The 15000-nt window shown below is 40.1% G+C and overlaps 1 protein-coding gene across 1 annotated transcript in view; it reads left to right on the top strand.

Annotated features, from left to right (window-relative positions):
- The window catches only part of LOC128685806 (putative neural-cadherin 2), a 36857-nt gene extending 24320 nt beyond the window's left edge, over positions 1-12537 (top strand). Inside the window, exons 14-21 of the mRNA XM_070085104.1 lie at positions 577-822; positions 1468-1815; positions 2132-2471; positions 4413-4602; positions 8830-9062; positions 9623-9850; positions 11028-11459; positions 11817-12537. Coding sequence (XP_069941205.1) covers positions 577-822; positions 1468-1815; positions 2132-2471; positions 4413-4602; positions 8830-9062; positions 9623-9850; positions 11028-11459; positions 11817-12004 — 2205 coding nt within the window. The 3' untranslated portion in view covers positions 12005-12537. The remainder of the gene's footprint in view (positions 1-576; positions 823-1467; positions 1816-2131; positions 2472-4412; positions 4603-8829; positions 9063-9622; positions 9851-11027; positions 11460-11816) is intronic.
- Positions 12538-15000: the final 2463 nt, after the last annotated feature.

The raw sequence follows: 15000 nt of genomic DNA, 5'->3' as shown, positions 1-15000 counted from the left end.
CAAAAATAAACACAACCAAACTACCAGTTTTTAATTCGGCAGATGCCACCAAACTACCTTTATCACAACCAAAATTACCTCTCCCACTATCAAACTCATGTACCCACTATCATGCAATCAACCACCAACACCACCAAACTATTTCCACTACTATCGGGGTACCACCACCACCACCACACTATCACAACTATCAGTCTACCACCACCTTTATCAAGCTACCTTTAACACCACCCACAACCATGATACTACCCCATCACTTTCCAAGGAAATCTAACACTAAACTACTACCACCATCACTGTATAACTACTACCAACAATGTAATACAAATATAATTTGTGAACTACGCTCTGTGGCTGATGTTTTTATTAAGTACCATATTATATTATATTTCGGATGGATATAGTGAAAAATGCCCTGGTAAGCTATTATACATTTTGTCCGCTTTTCTACACGTAATATTTCTTACACTATCTTGACTCATTGGACTGTGAGTTTGAGGCCTCACTTTCCATAGATTCAAACCACACCTGTTCTGCGATATCTTGCAATGTTTGACCCATCCTTCTGTCCACCAGGGAGCAACACTTATGGTGGACCGTTGTGGACGGGGCTGGGGAGACAACAAGACCAGCGACTCCCACTGCGTCGCCAGAGCCCCCTGGCTAGAGATTCAAGCCACTGAGAACTGGAGCAGCAGTGTGCCGCTCCAGCTAGGAGGTCTGGCTCACACATACCCTCGGTCAGCAGAGTTTGGTTGGTCAGGAGGACTGGTTACACAGCCACTGAATGGCTGCATCTCCCATCTCACCATCAATGGGCAGGTAATATTATGAGAAGGACACCAGTCTTCACTGCGGAACATTTATTAAGGTAAAAATTTCGTCACGAGCCTCTCCTTCAGTCCTAATAAAAGAAGATATGCATAATGGATAGTGCAGGTTCTACCTTATTCTGCATTAGGACTGATGAAGTCACTCGTGGATAAACTTAATCTTAAATAAATGTCCTCTAATAAATGTCCTTTTATACAGGTTGTCGGTGTCACCAAGCCATTTACAACCAGGTTAAGTTTTATGTTAAAAAATTTATAAAATATCGAGAAATTAAAGGTTAAGACACATGTGTAACAGTTGGGTATTTTTATTGATGATGATACCCAGGTGTTGCACATGTGTATTAATCTTCAGGTTGTCTCGCTTGAGTGAATCTTTTCATTTATATTTTTAGCTGTTTATGCTGTTACATTCTTGTAATTACCTCTCTGACTCTGCGGGGAAGGGCTGCAAACTGCAGTATATGGTTCAGTCTCTTGACTGACTTGACTGAATCACGTTATATCTTTTTTTAAATGATTAAGATAGTGAGATAACACGAAACCATAAAAGAGAGTGATGTAAGCTACTTACTTCTGCTTTTTATAACCATCACACGTAATAAACACACTTAAATATTGATCTGTTCCTCAGCTAGTCGACCTGGGTGAGCCAGCTTACAGCAGTGCGAGTGTTCAGGGCTGCACACCTCAACAGTTAGCCTGTGAGAACACTCCTGTTCCCTGCGGTGTTCACGGTCATTGTGTTGACGGTCTCATTAGTCCTAGGTGTGAGTGCACACCAGGATGGACAGGACCTGGGTGTAGCACACCCACCATACCTGTTGCCCTTGGTCAGTCATCGTACAGCAAGGTCGAGTTGTCGTACTCCCCTGACCCTTATTATGTGACGCTACAACTTCGAGTGAGAACGAGTGGTCGTCCTCATGGCCTCCTGATGCAGCTCACTGACACACAACAAACCCAAGCCTTGAAACTACATGTAAACTCATTATGTATTGTTATTCGTTTAATGACTCAGAGTTAACTCAAGTAATTGTTAAACAGTTCTCATATGAAATATGTTAATTATTAATCATATCATGACAATTTAAAAGTAACGTTAATGAGTTAGATTCAGTCCCATTACATCATATTGCATGACCTCCTCAAAATTATTTTAGTAAATGAAATAAAATAATTCAAAGTTAAACTATTTCTTATTTAAAATAATGCACAGAATATGCATGTCACAATATGCAAAATAACCACTGTGAAAAAAAACTGCGTGAAAGATGATTATCATGATGTGTCAACAGCTACGAGGGGGTGTAGCATGTGCAACAATTTCTGGAGTGGAGATAACTCTGCAGGAGGTCTGTTTAGAGAGCTTCTCCGTGGGTGATGGGTCATGGCACACTATAAGAGCAGGTCGTCATGGACACAACCTGGTCGTCTCAGTGGATGATAGTGATGGTTGGCGACAGAATGAGACACTGATGTCTCTCCTCACCACCACCATCCTGGGAGACATGCAGGCTGTGGTGACCCAGCCACCCACACCTCTCCTTGTCGACACTCAGGATGGAACACTTGTGGGTGGCATCCCACAGTTTGTGGACAATGATCTTCTGACAGTGCACGACGATCTAAGAAACAGTAAGAAATCCTACTGGTGCTAGGAAAAAGGACACATGTACAACAAATTGGGCATTTTATTGCGGCAATGTTTCGCTCTCCAGGAGCTTTGTCAAGTGAAACGAGAGCGAAACGTTGCCACAATAAAATGTCACATTAGTTGCACATATGTCCTTTATCCTCACATACTGTCGATAATTCTTCCTTTATAATTAATCATAATCTATTTTAATCTGTATTATCACATACAACAACTTTCAAATCTATAAAAGTCTTACTAGAATTAATAAGCTTTAATCGTTACTCATCGCATTAGCTGTAAATTATATAATATTAATAATATTATGTAAAGCCTATTGACTAAACATAAATTATTTAAGCTGCAAATCACATGTACACTACAAGTTTAGGATACTCTCATCTCTAAGGAATAAAATCAGGGCAGTATTTAGGCATAATCTAAACAAACTACAGCTTAGAGCCTAACAGGCTGGAAGAGCCTCTCAAAATTTCAGAATTTATTTTTCAATCGCGTATCCTTAAATCCGGCCTTACACCCAAACCTGACACACTACTTTTTTTAATTACAATACATTCAGTCACTGGGGACGAATTTGCAGTTTTATTTTCTTAATATATGTCTTTAACCTGTATAATTCTAAGGAATATTATTTTCTTATTAATAAGTGACTTTAAGCTGAATAATTCTAAAGAATATTATTTTCAATTATAAAGAGAGTAATCCTCCAACACCCTCCCGGGATTGTTATGCACCATGGCACCATTCTTGCCTTAATACAGTTGTTACATAGCCTTGTTTCTCTGTTACCACTTGCCCGGTAGTGCCTCCGCAGCTTCACATAGCTTAGAGTCTCGCCATGTCTAAATCCGCCCCTGACTAAAGTAAATTATTCGACAAGCCGGACTTGAGTCCTGGAGATGGGAAGTACAGTATCTGCACTCTGAAGGAGGGGTGTTAATGTTGCAGTTTTATAACTGTAGTGTAAGCGTAAGACAGTGATGCAGTGAATGACGGTGAAGGTTTTTCTTTTTCGGGTCACCTTGCCTTGGTGGGAAACGGCTGATGTGTTAATAAAAATCTGTGAATAACTAACTCTGTGGAGAGTAAATTATAGATGGTATTTTGGTTCATCCTTGACTCTAGACTCTAGAGTATTATCAAGTCACGACTCTCACTGTATATACATGTATAAATCTCTTTTTGTATGCATACTCAGAAATATATCATTTGGTGTACATATTCATTGAAATATATCTTTCCTCGTATATATACTAAAAGATATATATTTTTCGGTGTGTATAATATTGCCATGTTTTCACATTTCCATATTTTTTTAAAAGGCATTTTAGTGTTAAAATTAACCAGTAAATTATAATGATATTCCTCATATACCTATCTAAACGAATATAATAATAATGATAATAATAATAATAATAATAATCATAATAATAATAATAATAATAATAATAATAATAATAATAATAATAATAATTAATTATAATAAGCTATAGTTATAGTTGGCTCTTGATTTAGGGAATTGGATCTGTGCTCCAGTTCCCCGAATTAAGCCTGAATGCATTCCCCCCCCCCCCCAGGCGCTGTATAATCCTACGGGTTTAGCGGTTCCCCTTGATTATAATAATAATGATAATAATAATAATAATAATAATAATAATTAATTATAATAAGCTATAGTTATAGTACAGATATAAACGTAGAATGTTAATGATTAGCTGTTAAATGAGTGTTGTGAGCAGTTAAACTCTGTCAGTTTAATGAATCCTGGAATTGTCATATCTGTAAACTTACGAAAAGACAAATAAACAACGAGTAAATGAACACATTTTCCCCCTTTCATTTTTTTAGGCCACGTTGTCTGTGGGAAGCTACCAGTTTGTTAAAACCTTGACATACAATTTAACAGTCTTTAATTTCACCAGGTTGTATTGATGATGTCCGGGTATCAGGTCACTCTCTTCCACTTGCGCCTTCTGTGAATAGCAGCAGCTGGAGTAAAGTAACTACCCTCCAGAATATCGAATCAGGGTGTTCCGCCCCTGATTCCTGCACTAACGTTACCTGTCTGCCTCCTCTGGTGTGCCAGGACTCGTGGAGACATGCAACCTGCAGGTGAGGGCAATTTCTAACGAGCAGGAGAGTTAGTGAAAAAAAAAGGCAATTTGGTTTGTAGAAGGTTTAAGGAATGTAGGTAAATGCTTTGTATGTAAAGCTGTTACATGCCTGTTTATTTTGTACTGTGTTAGTTTATGTACATAGTTTATATACATAGTTATGTCTATTTGTCTGACTTTCTGGTACCGAGTCGTGTCACTTTTCCTCATGAACTGCCTCACTTGCCACTAAGAATCCCTAAGGGTGGTTTGTCTAATGGAACTCTTCCAGTACTTTCTCAGTTTTCACCACTATATACTAGGGGGGATTTGTACCTCTTCTAAGACCTTCAACTTTCACCAAAAAAGTCATAAGGGGCTATGTCTATTACCCTTCCCTGAGAACCTCCATCACTTGTCAGCAAAAAACCCTGTGGGGTGTTTAACGTCTCTTGAACCTCCTATAGAACCTCATTTATGACCTATAAGACTTCTTAAAGAACCTCATATAGGTTTTTACCAAGACACACTGATAGAAGATTTAAGAGCACGAAATAGGACTTAGATCACTATGTTACACAGTGTTATACAGTGTTACACAGTGTTACACAGTGTTACACAGTGTTATACAGTGTTACACAGTGTTACACAGTGTTATACAGTGTTACACAGTGTTACACAGTGTTACACAGTGTTATACAGTGTTACACAGTGTTACACAGTGTTATACAGTGCTACACAGTGTTATACAGTGTTATACAGTGTTATACAGTGTTATACAGTGTTATACAGTGTTATACAGTGTTATACAGTGTTATACAGTGTTATACAGTGTTATACAGTGTTATACAGTGTTATACAGTGTTATACAGTGCTACACAGTGTTACACAGTGTTATACAGTGTTACACAGTGTTACACAGTGTTACACAGTGTTACACAGTGTTATACAGTGTTACGCAGTGTTATACAGTGTTATACAGTGTTATACAGTGTTACACAGTGTTACACAGTGTTATACAGTGTTATACAGTGTTATACAGTGTTATACAGTGTTATACAGTGTTACACAGTGTTATACAGTGTTACACAGTGTTATACAGTGTTATACAGTGTTACACAGTGTTACACAGTGTTATGCAGTGTTACACAGTGTTACACAGTGTTATACAGTGTTATACAGTGTTACACAGTGTTACACAGTGTTATACAGTGTTACACAGTGTTACACAGTGTTACACAGTGTTATACAGTGTTATACAGTGTTACACAGTGTTACACAGTGTTATGCAGTGTTACACAGTGTTATACAGTGTTATACAGTGTTACACAGTGTTACACAGTGTTATACAGTGTTACACAGTGTTACACAGTGTTACACAGTGTTACACAGTGTTACACAGTGTTATACAGTGTTATACAGTGTTACACAGTGTTACACAGTGTTATACAGTGTTACACAGTGTTATACAGTGTTACCCAGTGTTACACAGTGTTACACAGTGTCACGCAGTGTTATACAGTGTTTATACAGTGTTATACAGTGTTATACAGTGTTATACAGTGTTATACAGTGTTATACAGTGTTATACAGTGTTATACAGTGTTATACACTGTTATACAGTGTTATACAGTGTTATACAGTGTTATACAGTGTTATACAGTGTTATACACTGTTATACAGTGTGTTATACAGTGTTATACAGTGTTATACAGTGTTATCGTGTTAAACAGCGTGGTACACAGTGTTATACAGTGTTACACAGTGTTATGCAGTGTTACACAGCGTGTTACACAGTGTTACACAGTGTTACACAGTGTTACACAGTGTTACACAGTGTTACACAGTGTTACACAGTGTTACACAGTGTTACACAGTGTTACACAGTGTTACACAGTGTTACACAGTGTTACACAGTGTTACACAGTGTTACACAGTGTTACACAGTGTTACACAGTGTTACACAGTGTTATACAGTGTTACACAGTGTTACAGTGTTATACTGTGTTACAGTGTTACACAGTGTTACACAGTGTCATACAGTGTTATACAGTGCTACACAGTGTTATACAGTGTTATACAGTGTTACACAGTGTTATACAGTGTTATACAGTGTTACACAGTGTTATACAGTGTTACACAGTGTTATACAGTGTTATACAGTGTTACACAGTGTTACACAGTGTTACACAGTGTTACACAGTGTTATACAGTGTTACACAGTGTTATACAGTGTTATACAGTGTTACACAGTGTTACACAGTGTTATACAGTGTTACACAGTGTTACACAGTGTTACACAGTGTTACACAGTGTTATACAGTGTTACGCAGTGTTATACAGTGTTATACAGTGTTACACAGTATTACACAGTGTTATACAGTGTTATACAGTGTTACACAGTGTTATACAGTGTTATACAGTGTTACACAGTGTTACACAGTGTTACACAGTGTTACACAGTGTTACACAGTGTTACACAGTGTTACACAGTGTTACAGTGTTACGCAGTGTTACACAGTGTTACACAGTGTTATACAGTGTTATACAGTGTTACACAGTGTTACACAGTGTTATACAGTGTTACACAGTGTTACACAGTGTTACACAGTGTTACACAGTGTTACACAGTGTTACACAGTGTTATACAGTGTTATACAGTGTTACACAGTGTTACACAGTGTTATACAGTGTTACACAGTGTTATACAGTGTTACCCAGTGTTACACAGTGTTACACAGTGTTACACAGTGTTATACAGTGTTATACAGTGTTACACAGTGTTATACAGTGTTACACAGTGTTACACAGTGTTACACAGTGTTACACAGTGTTATACAGTGTTATACAGTGTTACACAGTGTTATACAGTGTTATACAGTGTTACACAGTGTTATACAGTGTTACACAGTGTTACAGTGTTATACAGTGTTACAGTGTTACACAGTGTTACACAGTGTTACACAGTGTTATACAGTGTTACACAGTGTTATACAGTGTTATACAGTGTTACACAGTGTTACACAGTGTTACACAGTGTTATACAGTGTTATACAGTGTTATACAGTGTTATACAGTGTTATACAGTGTTATACAGTGTTATACAGTGTTATACAGTGTTATACAGTGTTATACAGTGTTATACAGTGTTATACAGTGTTATACAGTGTTATACTGTGTTACAGTGTTACACTGTGTGTTACAGTGTTATACTGTGTTACAGTGTTATACTGTGTTACAGTGTTACACTGTGTTACACAGTGTCATACAGTGTTATACAGTGTTACACAGTGTTATACAGTGTTATACAGTGTTACACAGTGTTACACAGTGTTACACAGTGTTACACAGTGTTATACAATGTTACACAGTGTTATACAGTGTTACACAGTGTTACAGTATTATAGAGTGTTACAGTGTTACACAGTGTTACACAGTGGTATACAGTGTTACAGTGTTACACAGTGTTACACAGTGTTACACAGTGTTATACAGTGTTACACAGTGTTATACAGTGTTACACAGTGTTACACAGTGTTACACAGTGTTACACAGTGTTATACAGTGTTACACAGTGTTATACAGTGTTACAGTGTTACACAGTGTTACAGTGTTATACAGTGTTACAGTGTTACAGTGTTACACAGTGTTACACAATGGTATACTGTGTTACAGTGTTACACAGTGTTACACAGTGTTACACAGTGTTATACAGTGTTACACAGTGTTATACAGTGTTACACAGTGGTGCACAGTGTTATACAGTGTTACACAGTGTTATACAGTGTTACACAGTGTTATACAGTGTTACAGTGTTACACAGTGTTACAGTGTTATACAGTGTTACAGTGTTACAGTGTTACACAGTGTTACAGTGTTATACAGTGTTACAGTGTTACACAGTGTTACACAGTGAAGTAGTGACAACTCACTGTTAACTTGTTCTTAAGTAAAGTAGATATTATAATACGTTCAGTGGAAGTTATTATTAACAACAAGTTTTACCATTAAATTCTGAACTTAATGATTTTTGACTTAAAATAATCTTTAAGGACTTTCACTAAATTTATTGATAAATCATCCAAAAGTTAATCCATATTAACTACAGCATTAATAAATTATGTATAAAACAAGTTATTTTTCAAGAATTAAATGCAGTTGCTCACACATGCGACAGCACATTAGTTTTCAATGCAGTTACACAAGTAAATTCGTTCCAAATGCATAACTCGTGTTGTCTTTGCAGCTGTGAGGCAGGACACCAGCTGGTGGGTCACAGCTGTCAAGATGTTGATGAGTGTGTATTCCAGCCTTGTCTACATGGAGGCACCTGCTACAACCTGACACCTGGCTATCACTGTTTGTGTGGGCCATCACACACAGGAGATAACTGTGAATGGACCAAGCTGCCAGCCCACACGAACCCCCTCACAGCACCTATGGCCATAGCTGCTCTTACACTCTCTGTAATTATTGTTGGTGAGTTGTATTCTTGTCACAACCACCTTCACCATTTATTCTTAGTCTCCGCACTTTCAATATTTGCATATTTTATTGTGGTTGTTGGTTTTTAAATTACCTAGATTTCTTATTTATTAATTGTTCAAGAATTCTGTACGGCAGTTTTTTTAAAACGGAATTTTCAGAGCCAACCTATCGAAATTTTAGTATATCTTTGCTCCATATCCAGGAATTTTTCTTGCGATGCCTTCCTTACTCAGAACACTGGCAGATGCTCTGATTTTTACAACATTCGTCACTTGACCTGATCTTAGCCTTCTCCTCACCTTTCGTCTGGTCTGTCTTCTGTATAACCTTCACCTCTTCAGTCTACTACTTCCTCCTTACTCGCTTCTTGTTTCCTTCTTAGCATAGGTCATTAGAAGTAATCTTTGTTCTTCGTGAGTTCCTTGGTGGTGTGTGTTAGAGTAGGTTGACCTCTTTCCCCATACCCTTGAAAAGTAATTCCCCATGGTACTGAGGAGTAGTTGTGAATGATTCCAGCCATGGCATTATGAATTTCGTTCTTTTCTTGACAGTTGCAATTGGTGTGCTGTTGAATATCCGACTGCAGCGGTCCCGTGCAGCGCGGGCCTTGGCTCTGCGTCCAGCAGGCATCGAGGGTGTGACGGGAGTCTTGGGATCGCCCATGGCAGTCCAAGCAGTCAGTGACAACTCCCACAACCAAACAACCAAGGATGAGAAAGTCTTCATGGATTCCCTCAAAACCAAGCCACCCAGCAAACAAATTATCCTCTCCCCTGAAGGTATAAAGTTTTAGGATCAAATTATCCAGCAAACAGATTATTCTGCCCCATGAAGATATGAGATATTAGTATCACACTATCTAATAAATAGATTATCCTGACCCCTGGAGGTCTGAAGTATAATAATAACAGTTTGTGATGTCATCTGAGGGAAGGAAGCAACATGATCACACAAACAGATTCTGTCCCATGAACTGTGTGTCATGGAATCTCTTCAATTATTTCAGTATTCACTGTTACTCCTGAGCACAGAGAAGAAACTAGAAATAACACATATTAATCTTCTGTTTAATTAAAAAAAAATATTAGAGTTGGTATTGTTTGACTATTACAAAAAATTATTCTCGAATTTAAATACATTTATTGAAAATATGTCATCTGTTTCAATTAATAGTATCTGTTACTTTATCTTAATTTTTAAAGAGGTGGAGGGGTAAGCCAGGGGAAGGTCTCGGTCAGATGACCAAAAACCTCCAGTGGCGGGTCATCATATGACTAAGACCCGCGTTAGGAAACAATTGTCCTGTTTCCTGAGGCATCTTACCTAACCTAACTTTTGAAACTAAAGTTATACAATAGATTAAATGTAGTTAGTCCCGATAATGTCATAACCAATAGTTATTCTTCATGAAATATGCTATTTAATTAAGTTAATGGGGGGGTTAAACCCTATCAACTACACTAGTTACACGTAACCTTTTTACAAGATTGCTTTAATGCCTAAAACATGGGTATGTATATACTTTAAGAGAAATACTCAAATAACCTGAACATTGGAGACAGGAGCTTACGACGACGTTCCGGTCCGACTTGGACCATTTACAAAGTCAGCGTCGTCGTAAGCTCCTCTCTCCCATGTCCGGGTTATTCGTGTATTTTTCCAGTCACGGTATTAATAATACAGGATAGATACACCGAGAAATACATTTCTCGGTGTATCTATCCTGTATTATTAATTTATTTTCTGTAGATTCTAAAGTCTTTGGTTTTCAGATTAAATAAAATGCCAGCTTCATATGTTCGTATATCAACAATGTATAACAAAGATTCCGTTTGCCAGCCATATAATGCGTAACATTAATTTATTTTATGGATATTAATAATACTACATTATTTTATAGAAGCATCGCTATATTCAGAAACATGCACAACGTAAAGCAGTGTTTCCCTGTTACAGGCACACGACACTTAATTACTCCATTAGGACTGTCTAGTGTCGGTGGTGAGGCTGTGATCATCAGGGAGGTCAGACAAGGAGTTCTAGGAAGCACTATCAGAGCTTCCGCAGGGGAAAGTTTAGAGAGTGCAACTAACTCTCGGAGATGTTCCGTCGCTGCCGTCACTACCACGGCGGAAAGTGTTGTGCTGGAACACAGAGCAAGTGTTCCACAGTTAGTGTGTGCTTCAACAGCTCGCTCTACAGCCACAGTGTGTCCGACGTCGGTGTGTTCAACTACAATATGCTCTACAACACCACCAAGACCACGACAGATCATCGTAGATGTTAGTGTAGGCTCTGTGCAAAATTTACTGGCTCAAGATGACCTCCGAGCTTATGCTTACGAGGGAGATGGCTCACCCTCTGGCTCGCTCTCTTCTACTGTCTTAGGTCAGCACGAGAGTGAAACTAGTTAATTGTATTTATTACTGTTCAGTACTCTACGAATTATCTCAATCATTCTCCTCCAATTCGATGTAAAATCAGGAACTGTCTGAGCTGTTAAAAATGGTTATTTTCCTTTAGAAGTAAGATGTGTAGATGATGTGTTGGTGTGGGTAAGCCACTAGTTCTCCAGATTACACTGACCCTGCTTCCATTTCTGAAAAGAAGTTCTGTTTGCAGTTCCGCTCGGAGGTATAACATCACGAATGGTTTTCCTATAGAGAAAAATACATGTCCTTCCCTTCCTCTGCTCGGTCCCTTTTCTTGTTATACATTTTACACTTTTTGGCTTTTGTTCTTCAGGTTTGCGTACTGAGTCACCGGAGGAAGGCAGCCTCAAGCCTCTAGTACCAGAGTGTGGGGAAGTGTTGGACCTCCTCAAGAACCTTCCTGATGCTGTCAAGACGCTACATCCCAATGATAGTTCTCACACTAGCACTCACAAGCTCTTAACACCCAGAGATCAAGACACTGGGATAAGCATCACCTGAGGCTGAAACGTGAAAGACTAACAACTAGAGAACAAGGTCAAGCATATTTCAGAAATAAAAACACCGGTATCCAGAATGCTTGAGTATCCCTCAAAAGAATATTGATGTACGTGAAGTTCGTGGTACGAAATCACTTGTCATTACGCAGCTGAAGCTCGTGCATAACTCTACAACAATGTTATTTATTAAACCAAGTCCTTTTCTTAATATTTATATTTCCGATGTGACCTGATTCAAAAAAATAAATTCCATAATTTACAATTATTTCCGCCAAGAGAAAAGTTAAATTTACAAATTTCTCTAATATTACAGACAAGACAATGGAAGAAATTCTTGGCTCGAATTATTTGCCTGATCTTTCAGAAACAATACAGAAGCTGGTTGTAGTTTTCTTGTCATTTCAGAAATCTTAGTGTGAATAATTGGTATGCAAATTTTACGTTGAATATTCAACTATTTTGAAAGATTTATAAGATTTATTCATTCTAGGGTAGTTGTATTATACAATTGACGTAATAGAGCTGTTTATACGTTTATATTGACTCTAGAAATAAATCATACAATACGATGTGTTTTTATCATCCCAGACACGAGACTGTAGCTCTGCCTGTCTACATCAGTGATGAGTAGATAGATACTACATCCTGGGTGACGGGATGAGTGGAGAGTTACTACATCCTGGGTGACGGGATGAGTGGAGAGTTACTACATCCTGGGTGACGGGATGAGTGGAGAGTTACTACATCCTGGGTGACGGGATGAGTGGAGAGTTACTACATGATGGGTGACGGGATGAGTGGAGAGTTACTACATCCTGGGTGACGGGATGAGTAGACAGTTACTACACCCTGGGTGACGGGATGAGTAGACAGTTACTACATCCTGGGTGACGGGATGAGTAGACAGTTACTACATCCTGGGTGACGGGATGAGTGGAGAGTTATTACATCCTGGGTGACGGGATGAGTAGACAGTTACTACATCCTGGGTGACGGGATGAGTGGAGAGTTACTACATCCTGGGTGACGGGATGAGTAGACAGTTACTACATCCTGGGTGACGGGATGAGCGGAGAGTTACTACATCCTGGGTGACGGGATGAGCGTAGAGTTACTACATCCTGGGTGACGGAATGAGTAGACAGTTACCAAATCCTGGGTGACGGGATGAGTAGACAGTTACCACATCCTGGATGACGGGATGAGTAGACAGTTACTACATCCTGGGTGACGGGATGAGTGGAGAGTTACTACATCCTGGGTGACGGGATGAGTAGACAGTTACTACATCCTGGGTGACGGGATGAGTAGACAGTTACTACATCCTGGGTGACGGGATGAGTAGACAGTTACTACATCCTGGGTGACGGGATGAGTAGACAGTTACTACATCCTGGGTGACGGGATGAGTGGAGAGTTACTACATCCTGGGTGACGGGATGAGTAGACAGTTACTACATCCTGGGTGACGGGATGAGTAGACAGTTACTACATCCTGGGTGACGGGATGAGTAGACAGTTACTACATCCTGGGTGACGGGATGAGTGGAGAGTTACTACATCCTGGGTGACGGGATGAGTAGACAGTTACTACATCCTGGGTGACGGGATGAGTAGACAGTTACTACATCCTGGGTGACGGGATGAGTGGAGAGTTACTACATCCTGGGTGACGGGATGAGTAGACAGTTACTACATCCTGGGTGACGGGATGAGTAGACAGTTACTACATCCTGGGTGACGGGATGAGTGGAGAGTTACTACATCCTGGGTGACGGGATGAGTGGAGAGTTACTACATCCTGGGTGACGGGATGAGTGGAGAGTTACTACATCCTGGGTGCCGGGATGAGTGGAGAGTTACTACATCCTGGGTGACGGGAGGAGTGGAGAGTTACTACATCCTGGGTGACGGGATGAGTGGAGAGTTACTACATCCTGGGTGACGGGATGAGTGGAGAGTTACTACATCCTGGGTGACGGGATGAGTGGAGAGTTACTACATCCTGGGTGACGGGATGAGTGGAGAGTTACTACATCCTGGGTGACGGGATGAGTAGACAGTTACTACATCCTGGGTGACGGGATGAGTAGACAGTTACTACATCCTGGGTAACGGGATGAGTGGAGAGTTACTACATCCTGGGTGACGGGATGAGTGGAGAGTTACTACATCCTGGGTGACGGGATGAGTGGAGAGTTACTACATCCTGGGTGACGGGATGAGTGGAGAGTTACTACATCCTGGGTGACGGGATGAGTAGACAGTTACTACATCCTGGGTGACGGGATGAGTAGACAGTTACTACATCCTGGTTGACGGGATGAGTAGACAGTTACTACATCCTGGGTGACGGGATGAGTAGACAGTTACTACATCCTGGGTGACGGGATGAGTGGAGAGTTACTACATCCTGGGTGACGGGATGAGTAGACAGTTACTACATCCTGGGTGACGGGATGAGTGGAGAGTTACTACATCCTGGGTGACGGGATGAGTAGACAGTTACTACATCCTGGGTGACGGGATGAGTGGAGAGTTACTACATCCTGGGTGACGGGATGAGTGGAGAGTTACTACATCTTGGGTGACGGGAAGAGTGGAGAGTTACTACATCCTGGGTGACGGGATGAGTAGACAGTTACTACATCCTGGGTGACGGGATGAGTGGAGAGTTACTACATCCTGGGTGACGGGATGAGCGGAGAGTTACTACATCCTGGGTGACGGGATGAGTAGACAGTTACTACATCCTAGGTGACGGGATGAGTAGACAGTTACTACATCCTGGGTGACGGGATGAGTAGACAGTTACTACATCCTGGGTGACGGGATGAGTGGAGAGTTACTACATCCTGGGTGACGGGATGAGTAGACAGTTACTACATCCTGGGTGACATGATGAGTGGAGAGTTACTACATCCTGGGTGACGGGATGAGCGGAGAGTTACTACATCCTGGGTGACGGGATGAGAGGAGAGTTACTACATCCTGGGT

This window comes from Cherax quadricarinatus, chromosome 1 (assembly GCF_038502225.1).
Source record: "Cherax quadricarinatus isolate ZL_2023a chromosome 1, ASM3850222v1, whole genome shotgun sequence".
NCBI classification, from domain to species: domain Eukaryota; kingdom Metazoa; phylum Arthropoda; class Malacostraca; order Decapoda; family Parastacidae; genus Cherax; species Cherax quadricarinatus.
This window is presented reverse-complemented; position numbering and strand designations above follow the sequence as displayed.